Source organism: Mus musculus, chromosome 1 (assembly GCF_000001635.26).
Source record: "Mus musculus strain C57BL/6J chromosome 1, GRCm38.p6 C57BL/6J".
In the NCBI taxonomy this organism is placed as follows: domain Eukaryota; kingdom Metazoa; phylum Chordata; class Mammalia; order Rodentia; family Muridae; genus Mus; species Mus musculus.
The window spans coordinates 53,850,949-53,869,322 of NC_000067.6; the positions used below are offsets into that span (position 1 = coordinate 53,850,949).

Below are 18,374 nucleotides of genomic sequence, written 5' to 3' on the forward strand. Positions count from 1 at the left end.
TCAGTGTGGGAGCACCAGGCCTTCATTTCCCAACTCTTATCTAGATGAGCACACTCCCGGAAGAGTCATGCCACATGGTTTGTTTACAGTAGGAGGTACATTGGGAGGTACAGGGCCCCGCCCAGGGGAAGAGAACTGGAGGGGTGGGGGGGCGCGGAATAGGAGCAATGTCATTGGCATGGTTGTTGTGGGAAGAGCAGCAGGGTCTGTGATTCCGAACCAGGACTTACTTAACAAGTGACACACATTCTGCTCAGTGAGCCAGGGTAGAAAACAAGACGTAGACTGCAGTTCCTTGTTTCCTTCCTCACAAAGTTCCATTTCCCCCTTTCAAAGATAGATACAAAAAATAAAAAAATAAAAAAAATAAAAAAAAATAAAAAACAGAACTGGCCTTCTAGTAGAGGAAAAAATAATTATAGGTAAGAGTTACTTTAATTTTAAAAATTCGATATCAAATGATTTAAAAACCAGAGGAGGTGGGGGAGGCAAAAGGTTTAAGCATCTGAGAGCAATACTTCCTGTCAGAAGGATTTCCTGTTTTGGGAACCACAGAGCTGAGGAGAAACATCCGCTCTGTAGCCACAGCTTGCGTTGCACAGACCACTTCTCTGTTCTACTTACCCTTCCTCCCCGACAAAGGTGACGTACAGTTTATTCCTCTGCAGGTCCTTTCTGGAGTAGCCCATGATCTGATTGAAAGCATCTTCCAGCAAGTGATCTCTTCGGATAATTAGCCTGTCCGTAAAGAGGCGCACAATTTGAAAAGTTCATTAAAAGATTACTTCCTTTCCTTGTCTTTCATGTTATCTAGTTTCTGTTTCCCACAATTAACTAGGTGAGGAGTGAAGTTGCTTAATATCATTGCTGTCTGCACTTAAATACATATTTGTCTTAAACTCTTCAACAGCAATAGCAGAAGTTACATAAGAAAATCATGGGCAAACCTGTGGCCTGTAAAAAAAATCCATGAGTCCTTTCTGAGGGGCCAAGACATTTTTCCCAGAAGGAAAAAAAGTCATAAGACACACACAAACACACACACACACACACACACACACACACACACACACACACACACACACACACAGAGAACAGAGAGAGAGAGAGAGAGAGAGAGAGAGAGAGAGAGAGGCAGAGACAGAGATAGACAGAAAAATAGAGACACATAAGAGACAGGCAGAGGTTTCTTACTAAAGAGAGAACAATATTATGAGGTAATTCTTTAAGACTAGAATGCACCTAAGCATGGAATTCAATTACTGAATGTCTAGTGAGAACCAGGAGGGTGTGTGTGTGTGTGTGTGTGTGTGTGTGTGTGTGTGTGTGTGTGTCCTGCAAAGCAAAGTGTTTACAAATGTACTTAAGTTTGAAATGAAGTGAATCTTGAAATTTCCCTAAGGGGTAGATGAAATGAGTGGTACATATGGCAGTCTATTGTGATGACGTCTGCTGCCATCCTCTACAGATATCAATCTAACCTCATCTCAACAGTAATGACAAAGAAATGACTGGGAGCTGGAATTTACAGAAGAAGATCTTAGTAATTCAAGTATGAGAAAAAGCCCAGTTCAGAGAGATGGAATTTGGGCTGGGCCGATGTCTTTGGAGGTCCATGAAAGTTGAATTGACTTTCCTGTGCCTGGGGCAGTGAGCGCAGGGGCTGGTCCTCCCTTGAGCACTCAACGTACAAGGTGACTTTCTCTGCTAGTGAGCTCAAGTTGGAACATGGGATAGGACTAAGGTAGGAAGGAGGGTAAGAGGTGTTCCTGTGGATGAAATGAACCCTGGACAAGCAAGAGAGGTAGCTAAAGAGAGGTAGACACAACATTCATGACAGGTTTTATTATACAAGTGAGGTTTGTTTCCCAGGACAAAATAGAGCTGACCATTATTCTGCACTAATGTTGGCCCAGGAACTAGTAACGTGAAGAATAAAATACTGTGATAGCTATCAGGCCAACAAAGAGGTACTCCTCAGGAGAAAAAATAACCACCTTTAATTTGCCTATAGTTTTATACAGTCCTACCTTGATTGGAAACCTTAGTAAGGCTTTATTCCTGAGCAACATTTTGCATTGTTACAGTGTAATTTATAAATTCCAAAATAATACTGCCCATTAAAATAAGACTCATGTGACAACCAATTTTCCAAACTCCCAACTGTTTCCTATCAATTCACCATCTATAAATCATGTGGTTTGAGTCATTTCTACTTACTTTAATTTTCCTGGGCCTTGTCCGTATCCTTTAGTTTCTAACTTCCTGTAAAAGTTCCTTAGTTTGGCTTCAAAATCTCTCTTGTAAGGGGCTGGAGCCCGGGCATTGGCACGCTGAGTACCTGTTGCAACCACAAAAGAACAACTTGGATCTATGCCCTGTTCAATCCACAACACCTTGAAAAAGTACCACAAGTTAGCAAGAAAAGTGAGACACCGCTTTCAGCTTCTATATCACTCCCTACACACACACACACACACACACACACACACACACACACACACACAAAGCCTTAACAAAGTTCATGGAAGTTCTTAAGAAAAATCTTGTTTGTAGCTTTTGACTAAGAATAAAGATTCTGTTTAAACAGCCAAATACACTCACGTGGGTCTCAGATATGCTCCCCCGCTTTTCCATCCAAACCAGAATGAGTCAAGTAGAGTTATTCATGTCTAAGGATAACTATTTAGAATGGAATATCTTTGCTTGCTTTTGAAATGATATCATAGAAACTGTACAGAAAGTTCCATGAAGCCCCATGAAAATGTTTTTAGGTTGGCATTATATTTAGGGATGATTTTAGAGATAAAATTACATTTATTTTACATTGTAGGGTAATACGATTAATATAAAAACAGAATTCATGCATAACTGTGGGAAGAATATATCTTGGAGCTGCACAAAGAATAAATAATATTAATATTTACTGCATTCCTAATGTATCAAGTACTGTCCATATCTATAAACTGAAAGTATGTATGCCATTCAGTGGCCAAGTGTTATTAATAGTGTAAATATAACGTGGCTTCTTCGTCTTTCCACAGGAAGCTCTGTGCGTCCCAGGTGACTGAGTAGCATGTTGGGATGTTAACCTCCACGGTGATGGAGAGGAAATCAGACACAGACACAACAGAAACAAGGTTTTCTCAAAAGAGTTCCCAATTCAATGAAAGAAACCAGAAAGCTAATTATGGTCTTGTTTATTATACAACATACAAGTTCCAGGAGATTCCTTTCTTTGTGTGTGTGTGTATGTGTGTGCATGTGTGGGTTTTGTTGTTGTCATTTGTTTTGTTTTGCTGAGATAGGATCTTGCTTGCTGGCCTGGATTGGCCTTGGCTTTTTCCATCCGCCTGCCTGTATTTGAGGAGTGTGTCAAGGCTTGAGCCATCATGCCTTGAAAAAATTTCTTTAACAAATGAGTTACCCAAGGTGGTTATTTATTGCTAATTTTGTGTTATAGTCAATTTTTAAACTAGATGGAACACAACGTGTAAGTCAGAGGAGAGAAACGTAAAGCCCTGGGCTCTATCCAGCCTCACAGGATACTTTGTTTGCCCCTAGATTAAAAAAAGAAACAAAACTTTAGATTAATTGCCAGTATTTGAAATTTTTAGGAGATTTCAAGTAAAAGAAAAGCATGTTTTTCTCTTGAAAGTTATGAGAAATCGTACAACTGCCATGAGCCTCCTTAAGCAGATAGGCAGCTGCTTCCTTGGACTCCACTCCTACTATTCTCTCAGTGACTCTGGCTGCCTGACCTCCCAGGTATTTGCTTTTGAGATTAGTGGTATAGAAGATAATAGCAATGTTACAGAAACGTAATGAGTGTGAGTAGAGATTAAAATGGAAAAGGCCTCCGGGAGGGCCTTAATTGGAGCCTAAGTGGTTAATTGCCAAGTCGACAGGATCTAGAATCACCATGGAAACAAACCTCTGGGCACACCTGGGACAGAATTTCTAGGTCTGGTTAACTGAGGTAGGAAAACCCACCCTAAATGTTAGTGGCACCATCCCAGGAGCTAGGGTCCAGGAGTGAATAAAAAGTACAAAGAGGGCTTAGTACCTGAAATCCATCCCTCTGCTGTTCGATTGAGGATGCAAATTAACCAGCCACTGCTTGCCCCAACCACCATGTCTTCCCAGACAGGATGTACTGTATCCCCTGGAACCATAGGCCAGAATACACCCTTCCCTTAAGTTGTTTTTTTTGCCCAGTATTTGACAATGAGAAATGAAATAACACAAAACTTGTAAATAGTAAAGAATCTGTATTTATACTGGTGCAGAGCAACAAGAACTGGACTAAATATTTAAAATATTTTCAACAGATTGACACCCCATTAACTAGAGTATAGTGGGCACGCCGAAGAGACAAAGGGAAATTAATAAGTCAGAAGGAGCCAATGAGAAGAGGGATTTAAAGAGGGAATGTTGTGCAGAAAATATCTTGTATCTGTATGGATGTGGCACCTATCAATAATAAATCTTTGGCCCACAGTTTAGGGATGAAATAGGAGGTGGGACATCAGGGAGGCAGAAAGGATTCTGGGAGAGTCCCAGTGTGATAAGATGTGATGAGACAGACACATGTGGTACTTAAACACAGGTAACCGGCCACATGACAGAATGTAGATTAAAAACAAGTGGGTTATTTTAAATTATGATCTAATCAGGGAAGAGCATAGCTATATGGCCAAGGTATTTGTAAATATATTTTGAGTCTAAGTCTTATTATTGGGAGCATAGAGCTAGGAGGAAGAACCTGACCTAACTTCTACAGAATGTGGGGCGGGAGCAGGGCACCGTTACAGAATGTGGATTAAAGAAAAGGAGAAAATGCAAAGTGGAATTTTATTGGAGGAATTTTCATTGAGGGTGTAGGGCAGATTAAGGGTGGGAAAGAGGAAGAGAGACTGAAGGGTGGAGAAGCAGTTCAGAGTTTATATAGCAAGCGAGGCCTGAGGGGATAAGAACGAGTCAGGAGTGTGGTGACTCAGAGGAACACCAACCATGAGAAATACAAATTAGTACCAGTAGAAAAGCAAGGGGCAGGAATGGGAAGCTCTTACGATAACAGAGTTTCTTAATAATAACGATAGCGATTGCTTGATAAGAACCTGGTGTATATTAGGAATAATGCACTTTCCATAGGGGAATCTTGAGAAATCCTCACACAGAGTCTATAAAGTGGATATTAAGGTTTCCATCATTGCTTTGCTATTGAGGAAAATGAGGAAGCAGTTTCCTGTCCAAGTCCTATTGACCAGGTCTACTGGATGCTAAAAGCAGTATGGGGAATGATGTTGGTGGCCAGGGACACAGGAAGCTGTGTAAATATTGAGTTGGATATGACAGTTAATGGGTACTCTAGACACTAAATAGGATACCTCCAGTCTCTGCATAGGAGATCAGTCAATTCCCCTGGATGAATTGAGCTAGTATGCATGACACTGTGCAGTATGTGTTATAAGAAGCCCTCGATGAGTCATCTATATACATACTCAATACATAGACAGACATATTGGAGCTTTAGTCACAAGACTCCTGATCAGTAATCTATCTGGAGGCTTGTCTAGGGAGATATAAACCTTTTGTTCAAAGAGCTAAGAGTTAAAGAAAACAAATAAATTCAGCCTTAAAAATAAACTCCAGGACACAAGAGACTCAAGCAGTGGCTCTCAACATTGAGCACATATCAGAATCTCATAGGAACTTTAAAAAATTCCAAAGCCCAGTCCACACCCAAAACCATTACATCAGAACCTGGTGGAGATAAGACCCAGACCTAAGTGTTTTCTACAGCTGTTCAGGTGAGTCCAAAACTCAGCCACAATGAGGAATCATTCCACACTGAGGAATTACAGGAAGCTCAAGTCCGACCAGTGAGACACGTGGGCAGCATCCAGGGGCTGACACAAGGCAACGGCTGCCTGTGCGCTTGAAGAAGTCATCTGCACCACAAAAAGACATGAACCACAGGAACGCACAGCTGCTGTTGGATGGACTCGGGCCAAGACAGGGCACGATTCAGGAAACCCAAGAAAGCTGTGAGATCTAGACTAGTAGCCTAAACAACCCAGAAAGTAGCCATAGTGAATCAACATCAACAACAGTCATCAGTGGAAAACAGCAAATGAAGACCAAGGACTGAATAAAAACGCTTTACATACTCAAAAAGAAACACCAGCCTTTCCGTTGAGTACATTAAGAAGTAGCTTATACACCATGGCTGTGTAGTTTGAGATGCCCAAAAGGCTCTCGAAAATCCTGCAATGCATTCATCCACTCTCAATACAAGTGAATCAAAAGTCAGCCCTATCTCCACTTATATTTTAGGTAAGGGACTTAACAATAGAGTCTGGTAACAGAAATGGTTCAAGGCAAACATCCCTTTGCTAAAAATTTCTACTGTAAAAAAAATAAACCTCATACACTTTTCTTTAAAATACAGTAAATTATATTTTTAAACCTCACGTAGCCCAGAATGGCTTCAAAACTCACTCTGTAACCAGGCATTGCCTGAACTCCTTCTCATACGTTTCAAGTGCAGGGGTTCTAGGCAGGGGTCACCACACACAGATGAGAATCTGTACTTAAGAAACTTACTAAGAGAGACAGGAACAAGGTGTAGCCTGATGGAAAGTTTTTGGAGGAATATGAAGTAGAGTCTGAAAGTTTAGTGGTAGAAGATGGATTCTCTTGTGAGCCAGGAGATGAGATAGGCAATTCAGGAGCAACAGGAACTAACTGGGAGGCAAATTAGGAAATGTGGCCAGATAAGGATGGACTCCTGGGCAGACTCTGATTGGTAGGACTTCATCTTTCAGTTTAGGATAGCACTGATGGTTTCTCAATGGAATTAATATTGAAATGTATATAATTCTAATGGTTAATCTGGCTTTAATATGGACTCAAGGAGCTAAGTATCAAATGTTGGAAACAGACTACAGCTGCTTCATGGGAGTTATTTCAGTGTTAGCTATAAAGCTGTGTTCCCTATTTTAAAGTATGAACAGAATTTTGACCACCTATCGTTTTGAATAACATTAGCCTTACTGATTCTGAGAGGTTAATTTTGTTGTGGGAAAGGATAGTGTTATTAGAGTAAAATCTTAAAATAGTATAGAAATTTCTCTGATATATTTATTGTGTAGCATAACTTATAAAAATGTTTATGGTCAAAATAAAACTATTTGAAGGCATAAAGGAGAGAGTGGGTGGGGTAGACAGACAGTCTTGCTATATAGCACAGGCTTTCCTGCCTCTCCCTTCCTGGGTCTGGGATTATAGGTACGAGCCGCAGTACCCAATACCAGCTGTCATATAGTTAATACAAGTCAGGCCCAACTGAAGAGCTTCCAGGGAAGGAATGAGGTTATATTGGCTCTAGAAACCAAAAAATGTTCTTGGAAGACTGAGCTGATAGAAATGCATAGGGAACCACAACCACAATCGAAGGTCCTCTCTCTCAGAGAATATTCTCACAGTCTTTAGAGTTTTCCCAAAGGGAATCACATGGAAAAAAGTCAGTTGCTTCTAGGAAGTGAACAAATAGAGAATGGACTTCCTGGATGCCTGGTACTATATTAACTATTTGCAGATTTTTAAATTTATTTATTTATTTTTTATTTTTGGTAACAGCTATTAGGGCTGTTAGTCTTTATCACTGCTAGGTAGATCTTAAAAACTGTCATAGTATGTATGCATTTTCCATACACTGTCACAACATTGCATAATAACCAGCTATTGAATTTTATCTGACAAAATAATCTCAGATGACACTTGAAAAATGTTGGCATCAAAATCTAGAGAAGTCTATGTTTTTCTGCTTCTGGCTTTATGCTCTGCTAGGAATGGAGTTGAATTTTGACTATACAACTCCAGGCCTCTGTCCACTTCTTCCCTGGTTTCCTTTCTATTCACACACACACACACACACACACACACACACACACACACACACACACACACAGCATTTCCTCTTCAATTTCCCATTATTAATGAAGAACAAGCCAATAAGCATTACAATAACTTCTGGACAGCTTCATCTACTGGAACATAATACAACAGTATGTTAAGCAGGGAGCATCATGGAGATAACTTGGACAAAGCACAGATGTGCAAGTCCTCATATCTATACCCTATTTTCTAAGAGCAGCAGGCGTCCTAGATCTGTGGATGTTCACGTACATACTACTTACCTAAATGTGTATATTTGTTCATAGTTTTTGTCCTGGGGAATAAACATGGGGCTTCATACATGTGTCAGACAAATAACTGACCATTGAGCTGTGTACTCAACCTATTTTTTTGTTTTTTAATTCAGACAAGATCTCACTAAGTTGCACAGCCTAGCTTTGAACTAACTCTGAAGCTCAAGTAGGTCTTTAACTTGCCATCTTCTTGCCTTTGCCTCTATAGTGCTGAGATTACAGGTCTGAGTCATCAGGCTTGGCTTACATCATTTACTGAAAACAACTTGGTTATTTCAGACTTGGCCAAGAATTAACTTATTAAAAAGGGTAACACTGAAGGGAATGCCAATAACAGACACCCTATCCAGACAGTACTAGTGGTGAGGACAAAAATATTAATAACAAAAAAAATCTACACTAACTGAACTCAGGGATTATTAATAACAAAAATAAAAAGACTTGAATCTGGGAGGAGGGAGATGAGAGTACTAGAGGGACTCAGAGGAAGACACTGGTGGATGTGATCTCTCTCTCTCTCTCTCTCTCTCTCTCAATCATAGAAGTGCTGAGCTGAGAGGGAAAGAGTAAAGAAGAGATGCTCCTAAGAGGCGAAGGAGGTAAGAAAGACCTGAGTCTCCTTGTGAGGAAAAGATCCTTTGGGGGAGGTAAACCCTTCTCATGGTCCATTGCACTGACCAAACTGTTGAGGTTTGGTCTGTTTCTATGCATCATGATGTCTAGCTGCCTCAAGATGAAGGAATTCTCGCATATACCAGCTTTTGTTGTGTAAACCTTGCTCCTTACTGTAAAACTATTGGTTGAATAAAAAATGTCTATAGCCAACTATTGGAGAGAATAGCGTAGGCAGATTTTTAGTCACCTGCTTGTGGGTATTGGGTAGAAGGAGAGAAGAAAGGCACAGGAGAGAGCCACCATGAGAGGAGATGGACCAGGGTCACATGACCAGGAGAAACAGCAAGTATGTGGGTACACTGCTGGAGAAGTAGTCAGTCCAGCAGTTAGGAAAGTAGATTAGGGGGCACCCTCCACCCCAGACATTGTCAACAGCCATAGTCTGAGTCTCATTCATTTGAAAGATGGGATAAGGTTAAATTGGTTCAACTACAGACAACCTTGGTGAGCACGCAGGAGACTCCTCAGTGCTGTGAGTGCACAATCTCACGCTGCGTGTAGCTCCAACTACTCCAGGTCTAGGGAAGTGACCACAGTTCTAAGCCACACTCAGACACGATGATCACACCCAACCCTGCCCCCCCACCACACCATACAGCACCTCAATGTGCCATGATTCTGAAAACAAGGAGAAAAATAATATGCATGAAATTTGCCAATAAAAGTGGTGTTAAACAATTCTCATGCCATTGACATCATAAGTCACCCAGAAAATGCACTCAGAAACTCTGCCTCTAATATATGAGATAAATTGGGGGACATGGCCTAGAGATGTGCCCTAGACAAAGTGCCTAGTTTCTTATTTGCCATAGTGAACTATATGGTATTTGCAGAGGTCATTTCCTTCGGACACAGCTGAGATTAGATTGGCATTATAGTGGCCCTAGAAAATAAACCTTCACATTCCAAAATTTTGACAAGTTTTAGGTGCACACTCTCACAGCTGCAGAAAGCAGTGAGTCAAAATTTCCAAAGCCCGTTTTCTCTTGAAAAACATGCAAATGTGCCTGGAATGAGGCAAAGTATGGAAAGATTATCAGGTTCCTAGGCACTCAGACCGAAGATCATTAAATTTTATTATTGTCATAATTTTCACACTATCATTCTCAATGAAATTCTAGTCACAAGGAAAAACCCAGACCTCTCAAAAAAATTATTTCTGAAATGTTGAATTTACACAGCCAGCAAAGACGCTGGTAGACGCAGAAACCATTTTCAGAAATGGATTCCTCCACAGGGGAAATGAGGTTAGTGAGGACTGCCTCTTCTCATGTGGAGCCACTTACAGTTGCTTCCACTCCTATCAGGCAGTATGTCCCAGTCTCAACATCAAACAGAGCCAGCCTGTTGAGATATAGCAGGCCAAGAATATGGAGATAATTTTTCCTGCAAATTAAAACCACCACAAACACTGCTAGCAATTTAGATATGGCCGCATTACTCATGTCGTTGGAAAATACTGAATTCTTGAGTTTCCAGAATGCACTATATCATTGCCATGAATTACTCCTGTGTATCTGTGATGCTCAATGACGAGGTGAACTTTGTCGCCATTTAGAATTAAAGACTGCCCAGACAGCCTTCAAGAGAAAACTTCTTATGTAGAGTTCAGAAGACAGTATCTGGTGGCCAATGTTTTTCTCAGGGAGGAAGAACTATGGAAAAAGCTTAGAAGAAAGGGGCTGTGGCTGGCATGAGCAGAATTCCACATGGATCTACTTTATAATCATAAGACAGCAAGGCAGAGACAACCACTAAAAAAAAGTTAGCATGCATCCTATCAAAGACAAAGGCCTCTGAATAATTCACTGCCTAAGCCAGCCAAGCTCACAAGTCAAAAGGAAATGGATCATGTTTGCCAATGATAAATGGTTTGGGAGGTGGATGCACGCAAGCCACCCCCCACCCCCCCAAAAAAAACATGAGAGGGGACATGATTATTACTACCTCCATTTTATTTAAGAAAGGAAACTTACATTTCTAACAGGAGATAAACTATCCAAAGTCTCTCCATTGGTAAAGGCATTCATTGAGGCCAACTGTGAATTCTGACCTTCTCCCTACACCTTTAAACTTATCTGTAGTGGCAGATACCTATTTCCTTTCATGTGTCATCCATGGGTCTAACTGCTCCAAATGCTGATCTGAGCCTTTGCCTGTGGTGTGCTGCCTTGCAAGAGCTGGAAGGCAGCCATGGTGCTGCTTTGTCTTGATCAACATCACGCTGAGACTTGTGTTCATACAGGTTCACTTCCCCAGCAGACAGTCTGTCCGTCTGTCCTTCCTTCCTTCCTTCCTTCCTTCCTTCCTTCCTTCCTTCCTTCTCTCCCTCTCTCCTCCCTCCTTCCTTCCTTCCCTCCCTCCATCCCTTTCTCCCTCCCTCCCTTCAATTTTCTGTTTCTGACTACTGTCCAGATTTGTTTCTGTGACAACTATACTTTCTAAAAAGAGCATTCTACACTTGTGGGATTCACTTAGCATCATGCAGCAGGCACTTAGCATATTGTACCTGGCACAGTCCAAGGTATCATCTACTACTTTATTGAGCCTGCTTTGGTAAAGATAATTTTTAACCTTATGAATTTCACATTTCCTGGTCTCTTTTAGCACTCCATTCTTTTCGAATCCTTTGAGCATCTGGCTGTATTAACCACATCTCCTTGAAAATGGACTCCCCTGGAAACAATTCCCTAATTCTACTTTAAACCCCACCATCCTCTTATTCATCCTCCACCTTAGCATACTCCTTAGATATTAGAATTCTCCTGTGATCATCCTGTTTCGTCTTCTCAGCCCTTCCTATACTCTAGGCTTCAGTTCTCGAGACTGAATACTTAGCTGTCAATCTCTGTACTCTCCAACTGTCTTTGATATCTTCTAACTATATTTTTCCACTTGACGCTGGGTATCTCGGAGTGAGAGCTCCCAAATTTCTCCAAAACAAACAAACAAACAAACAAACAAACAAACATGTAACAAGTCAAGCTCATTTTATATTTCTCTATAAGTTACATCTTCTTCCCTTCTTGGCAAGTGGTTCCAGTGTCTGCTGGGCATTGTGGGTAAGAAGACCCTCGAATTTGCCTTGGCTTTTTCTTAGCTGGGCTCAGTCCTAAAGTCTCAGTATGTTACATGTCCCATCCCTTTATCCCTGTATCCCATCACCACTGCCTGCCAAGTCCAGCTCTTTATCATGTTTAATGCAACATCCTCTCAAATGGTTTCTCTACCTCCAGGGCCTTAGATTCTGTCATCAAACTGATTCTCATGAAATAGGATCCTTAATATTGGCATTTTTCTTTTTATAAAATTTCAGAGATTTCACTAAAAGCCAGTTTTCAAGGCATTGATAGTAGAGCCAGATACTAAAGTTAAGGTCCAAAGACAGGCTACTGGGTTTAAATTCATGACATTATTAATAACCTTTCCCAAGTCAGGGTCTATGCTGGAACAGGTCACATAGAAAATGTTAGGATTCTGTCTAAGCTCCACCCCACAGTTACCTGGCAACAGCCAGGTAGGCCTGGTCCACTATCAGAGGAGCTGTTTGCCCCCTCCTCTCTCTCTTGTTCTCTTACTCCTCTCTCTCCTTCCCCCTTGCTCCCTCTCTCTCCCCATTCCCTGCGTCCCCTTCTCCACATGGCCATGGCTGGCCTCTACTTCTCTACTCTTTTCCTTCTCTCTGCCTGCCTTTCTCTCTCTCTACTACTCTCTTAACTCCCCTCCTCACACCCTGAATAAACTCTATGCTATACCATCTCTTGTGGCTGGTCTCTCAGGGGGAAGGGATGCCTTGACATGGGCCCACCGAGGCACCCCCTGCCCCCATACCTCACCACACCTCCATAGGACGTATCTTAATATTTCTTTATTTTTTATGATCACAACAGAAGACCTCAGTGACCACTACTCTGGCCTAAATTTCCAACCTGAATCTTCAGAACTGCCTTTCGTTTCTATTCTTTCTCCTCAGAATCCCACTGTCTCCTCAGCCTATGCTGCCCTTTTATCCAGAGTGTCCTTCTGCCTTTGGCCCATTTGGGAAACTTCCAGTTCTGATTTTTGTTTGCCAGTTTGGTCTTTTTGAGATCTTTTTTTTCCCCTTCACCTAGTCCTGGGAACCAATCCCAGGGCTAGGCAAGTTCCTTACCATCCAGCTAAACTTCAAGCCCCACCTAGCAAATTTCTATTCAGTCATCCTTCAAGGTTCCCTCACCCCTGCTATCTTAGTCTTCCTTAAACAAGTGTTCCCACACCCATGTTCCCAGATGTCTTGCCATCAGGGCACTGACCACTGAGCTATAGACTCACCACTGCCTCACTGCTTCACAGTGAACCCGTCAAAAGCAGAGACTGTAGTATTCATTTCACACGGCCATGCTCTAACTCAGCACTTGCATCACAGTTGGATGCTCAATAAATCTGTGTTACACAGACAGATTAATAGAGCTTTTCCTGTTTGTGGTATTCAATTAGACTGTAGCTTTATTATCAGAGCAATGTGTGAGAACACAAGTTAATACATCAAAGAGCATAGTAGCTTTCAGTGTCACAACCGAAGTTTGATTTTCTACTGAAATAGTGTAAATAACACATTGCCTGTAAAAAGATATAGTTGATATTCTGTCAACATCATGGCTACCTTCGGTAAAAAAATCATTTGTAAAGATCGACTCCATATCATTTACACACCTGAGCATTCATCACCCCCTAATTCCCATCTGCCTCTTCTAAAAGAGTTCAAATAAGTTTCACCCATTAGCTTGTTTCATCCGCCCATTCATCCCCCTCACACCATCTTAGACAATTAGTTAATACAACAGGAGAAAAATACCCAAGTCCATTATACCAAATAGTTTAAACTCTCAACTTTTTTTTCTTGAGAGTGGAAACATTTTTATTGTCTATCAAAGCTGTACCCCAACTAACTTTTTAAATCAAAAGAGCTCGCAAAATATTTTGTGCCCTAATATTTTCCAAGAAACATTAAGCAGTAGGCAGCAGGATGTAAAGTAGATTCTACAGCAGGATATGTTACACTACTGCCATTTATCTTTATAAGCTTTCAGTCAAAATGAACTTACAAGGAAGCGAGCTACTTAAAAAGGCAGCAAATACCACGCAGTGTGTCCTTATCAGCAGGCAGAGCACTCCATACCTGTGCTTCTCAGAGAATTCCCATATGTAGTAGGAAGACTCACCTGGTGAGTTCTGGGGAGATGATACGGGGGAGCCACGCGGGGACTGACAGTAGCTGGGGTGGAGTAAGGCATGAGGAGGCACATATGACATTATCTCTTCCTCGAATAAGCTAGGAAAAGACATGGAACAGAGGATATACGTTAGCCAATGAGGCCAAGTAAGCTGCTTCCACAGTGAGGAGGAGGTAGGATTCTATGAGGGCTTTCTTGTTTTCTTCCATTGTGATTTAACAGGTAGTTTCCTTCCATAGTTTCATACTCAGAAACATCCGTGCACAGATAAAACATAGTTTTGTCATAAACATTGCTAAATGTTGTCTGTAAGTATTTATTATGCTTGAATTTTACCTACATCCTCAATCAAAAATATTATTGTAGTCTGATATCTGTGTGGATACATAAAGGTTTAGGTGGCTGTATATCAGGCCATTCTATGAATATACTAGTTTATTATCCCTATGTCTTTCCCCAACTTCCTGCTTTTTATTACCAATGGCACCAAGAATGTTCTCTACATGGTATCCCCTGTACCTGTGAGTTTCATAGTGTGAATACAGTACATATACAAAGTCAGATTTGTTCAGTCAAAGCACACACCCACCCAATCCACCCTGACCTCTTCATCAAGCCCTGCATCTTTTGCTATACAACTTTAAAACTTTTTATACATCCAAATTTACTAATTACTTCCTATTTCATATGTCTGAATTTACTAATCACTCGATAAACCTGATAAAAGTACATTTTAAATCAAATCAGTTATTGAGAGTATATAGGAAATGAATAATCAATAACAAATTCAAGTCATTTACATTTTTTATATTTTATAATAGCAATAGAAAAATATCTTTACATGGGTTTAATGTGATTTGAATCATATCCTAAAGCTACACAGACTCTCTCACACCTTAGTGTACAGATAACCAAGTACATTTTTACCAGAACTAATTCTCTTCTTTAAAATATAAAACACCAAGGAGACACAGATTCACTTAGTATGTGGCAAGCACACTCTTAAGCCTTTGACTGAAATAAACTTAAAGTAAAATACAGAAGAACTTAGAATGTGAATAGACAACCCCCCACTTCCAATAAGTAGTAAATATTATTTATTAAAGACAGATAGTATATTGCTTCATTGCATACTATTAATAAATACATTTAATAAATGAAATGACAGTCAAGACCTAAATGTACAACATGCCATAACTGTAGAATCACTATGTGTGAGTAAATTTTCCAACTTCTTCAAAGGCCCTTTAGTTTCAGTGAACATACTTATTTCCCCAAGCAGGTGAGGAAGCAATCTTGCTCTTTATTTGTGAGATCGTTTTACATATAAGAAACTCAGATAGACTGTGGTAGTTAGCTATAATTAACTAAGATATTTAAGACTTACCATCTAAAGACTGTTTAACTAAGGAGAGAAGAAGATTGAGACTTGTAGCCAAGGCCATGCCATTTTAAAAAGCTTTTCCCTTTTGGTTTCTGGGCAGTGAGACTACAGCAATCCTCATTCCAGACATATTTTCCTAATCCCGCCTCTCCCCCTGCTGACACCTGACAATGGCTGCCCAGGGATGTTTACCCACCACAAGACATTCTTTTTCTTAATACTCAGCTTTCATCCTTTGCTCCCTGTAATGGCTGATTTCAGACTCCTCCCCAGTCTCCCCTTCTGCCCTATACTGACTTCGGTGCATAAGGCAGACTTTCCATCCTTAGGGATTCTCCTCTAGAGACTTTTACCAACCCCCCACCCCCCACCCCCACACATTAAAAGTCTCTACTGTCAGAGGTTGTTTGTTCCCTGTTTCTACTTCTGCCCGCCTTTCAAAAACATATGACTTTTGTTTTTCTATACTTTATTTTTATAGAAACATCTTATTCTTGCACTAGCAGATCAATAGTGTTCCTGACTATCTGGCAGGCTATACTCTTTCTAGAACTAATTCAGTACAGGTCAGTTAAAAGGGTCAGTCACCTGCTAGATTGAGAAGTGACACACCCTCCTCAAAGGTCTTAAGAGTCAAAAGATGGGGAGTAATTGAATCCTTTGGAATCTTGCTTTCATAGCAACAAAAATGGAAAGGGCTTTTCAGCAAGATATAGGACAACAGAGAGAGAGAGAGAGAGAGAGAGAGAGAGAGAGAGAGAGAGAGAGAGTCAAGGTCAAGACCAACATAGAAAACACACAAGCCCAGCCTGGTCTACAAAGTGAGTTCCAGGACAGCCAGGACTATACAGAGAAACCCTGTCTCAGAAAACAAAAAACAAACAAAAAAAGAAAACACACAAGCCTGGCCACGATGGTGGGCTCCTTCAATCCCAGCACAGGGAGGCAGAGGCAGGCTAGACCTCTGAGTCTGGTCTACAGAGTGAGTTCCTGTACAGACAGGTCTATACAGAAAAGCCCTGTCTCAAGAAAAAGAAAATAGCAAGAAAGCAAACAAAACACTGCCCTGTGGCATTGTTTAGCCCTCAGGGATAAACAAAGCATTGCCTGAGGGGTGTTGATCCTATGGAGACCTCCAGGGCAGTTTCCCAGCCACTGGATCCTGCAAAAGCATTTTATTTCTAATTTGCCTATAGTTGAGGGTTGATGTCAAACATGAGAAAGGTCTTTTTTTTTTTTTTAAACAACAACAAAAACCTTAAACTGGGTGTGGTGGCGCACACCTTTAATCCCAGTACTTGGGAGGCAGAGGCAGGTGGATTTCTGAGTTCGAGGCCAGCCTGGTCTATAGAGTGAGTTCCAGGACAACCAAGACTACATAGAGAAACCCTGTCTCGAAAAACAAAACAAACAGACAAAAAAAAAAAAAAAACCCTTTACAGTTGTCCTTCCAAAGTACTCTGAAATTTAAAAACTGAATCATTCTAACCACCACGAAGGGCAATACAATGGGTCTGTTCCACGAAGCGCCTAAATCCGCAGAACCATTGACCAAACCTTAAACTCTTAAAAACCATAAAGTAAATAAGCTACTCCTGAAACCAGCAAAAGGAGAGAAAGCACATGTTGGAAAAAGAAAAGAAAAAAGTGGAAAGAAAACTGAAAGATGACTTTTTGGTTTCAGCCTGGGACAAGGGACTGGCGTGCATATTTTCTCTACCAAAGCAGACCTGGTCCCCAGGTTCTCCCAGAATCCCTCAGTGCCTGCCTGACATACCCAAACCTGAACTTTCCAGCCCAAGGGCTGGGCTGCCCTTCCCCCAGAGGCTCATTCCTATATAACCCAGACATTTTTGGATTCTCTCTTCTCCCTTCTCTCTCTGCAATATGCTCCTTTCTCTCTCCTTCCTCTATGGCAACTTCCATGACCTTGGTCCTTGGGGCCAGTGAACTCCCTATTAGAATGCAGCTTCCCAATAAACTCATCTTTATATAATCTAATCTGGTTTAAACTGGCTTATTATTTTTGGTACTTATTAAGTGGCGGGAAAATAACCTATCAATGACCTCTCCCCTGCCCCAGGGTAAGCTGCACGTACTTCTTCGGTTAACTTCCATTCTACTCAATGAGTGTGGTATTTGATTTGTTTGTCTGTATATCCTTTTCGTCTCTCAGCAGTGTAGAAGCATGAGTAAGCTAATTTTAGGGGTACCCGATGTAATCTGAAATAAATTACCCTGAAAGCTGCATCCTAAGTTTTCAATATGACGATTTCCTTATGATTCCGAGGAGAAAGGAGGCATTTTAAGGCTACCAACACTGTGGCATATTATTTTCAAAAACATCCCAAAGTATCTGACAGCAGGAGACTTCCACCTGAGGCCCCAGTGTCACATACCTCAGTAACATGACAAGGTCTGCATCGCTTGAGAGCCGCACCAATCCAGGGGTCCCTTCCGTTCGGATAAATTGGATCTTCTCCCTGTTGAGGCAAGGAAACGGTACAGATGCTCATGATAGGCTTTGTGGATGTAACTTATTGGAGAGCCATATTTTCTATCATGGTTGTAGCATTTTTTTGTACTTAATAAGTGGCACTGTGCTATGGGACTTTAGGAATACAAATCCCCAAAGGGCACACTCCTTGCTTTTGAGAAGAACACTGCTGGGATGAAGTGGTTGAATGCTTGCCTAGCATGCAAGAGGCCCTGAATCCATCCCCAGCACTACAAGAAAAAACAAACAGCCAGGCAGTGGTGGCCACACCTTTAATCCCAGCATTTGGGAGGCAGAGGCAGGCAGATTTCTGAGTTTGAGGCCAGCCTCATCTACAGAGTGAGTTCCAGGACAGCCGGGGCTATACAGAGAAACCCTGTCTCAAAAAA

At 41.2% G+C, this 18,374-nt stretch overlaps 1 protein-coding gene across 7 annotated transcripts in view; it reads right to left on the reverse strand.

Moving 5' to 3' along the window:
* Positions 1–18,374, reverse strand: part of Hecw2 (HECT, C2 and WW domain containing E3 ubiquitin protein ligase 2) — a 388,163-nt gene that overhangs the window by 44,077 nt on the left and 325,712 nt on the right. For all 7 annotated transcript variants that reach the window (XM_006496067.2, XM_006496068.4, XM_006496066.4 and 4 more), the window contains 4 exons: positions 17,888–17,971; positions 14,093–14,202; positions 2,221–2,341; positions 625–738 (listed from right to left, as the gene is read on the reverse strand). In XM_006496067.2, the coding sequence (XP_006496130.1) occupies positions 625–738; positions 2,221–2,341; positions 14,093–14,202; positions 17,888–17,971 (429 nt within the window). The remainder of the gene's footprint in view (positions 1–624; positions 739–2,220; positions 2,342–14,092; positions 14,203–17,887; positions 17,972–18,374) is intronic.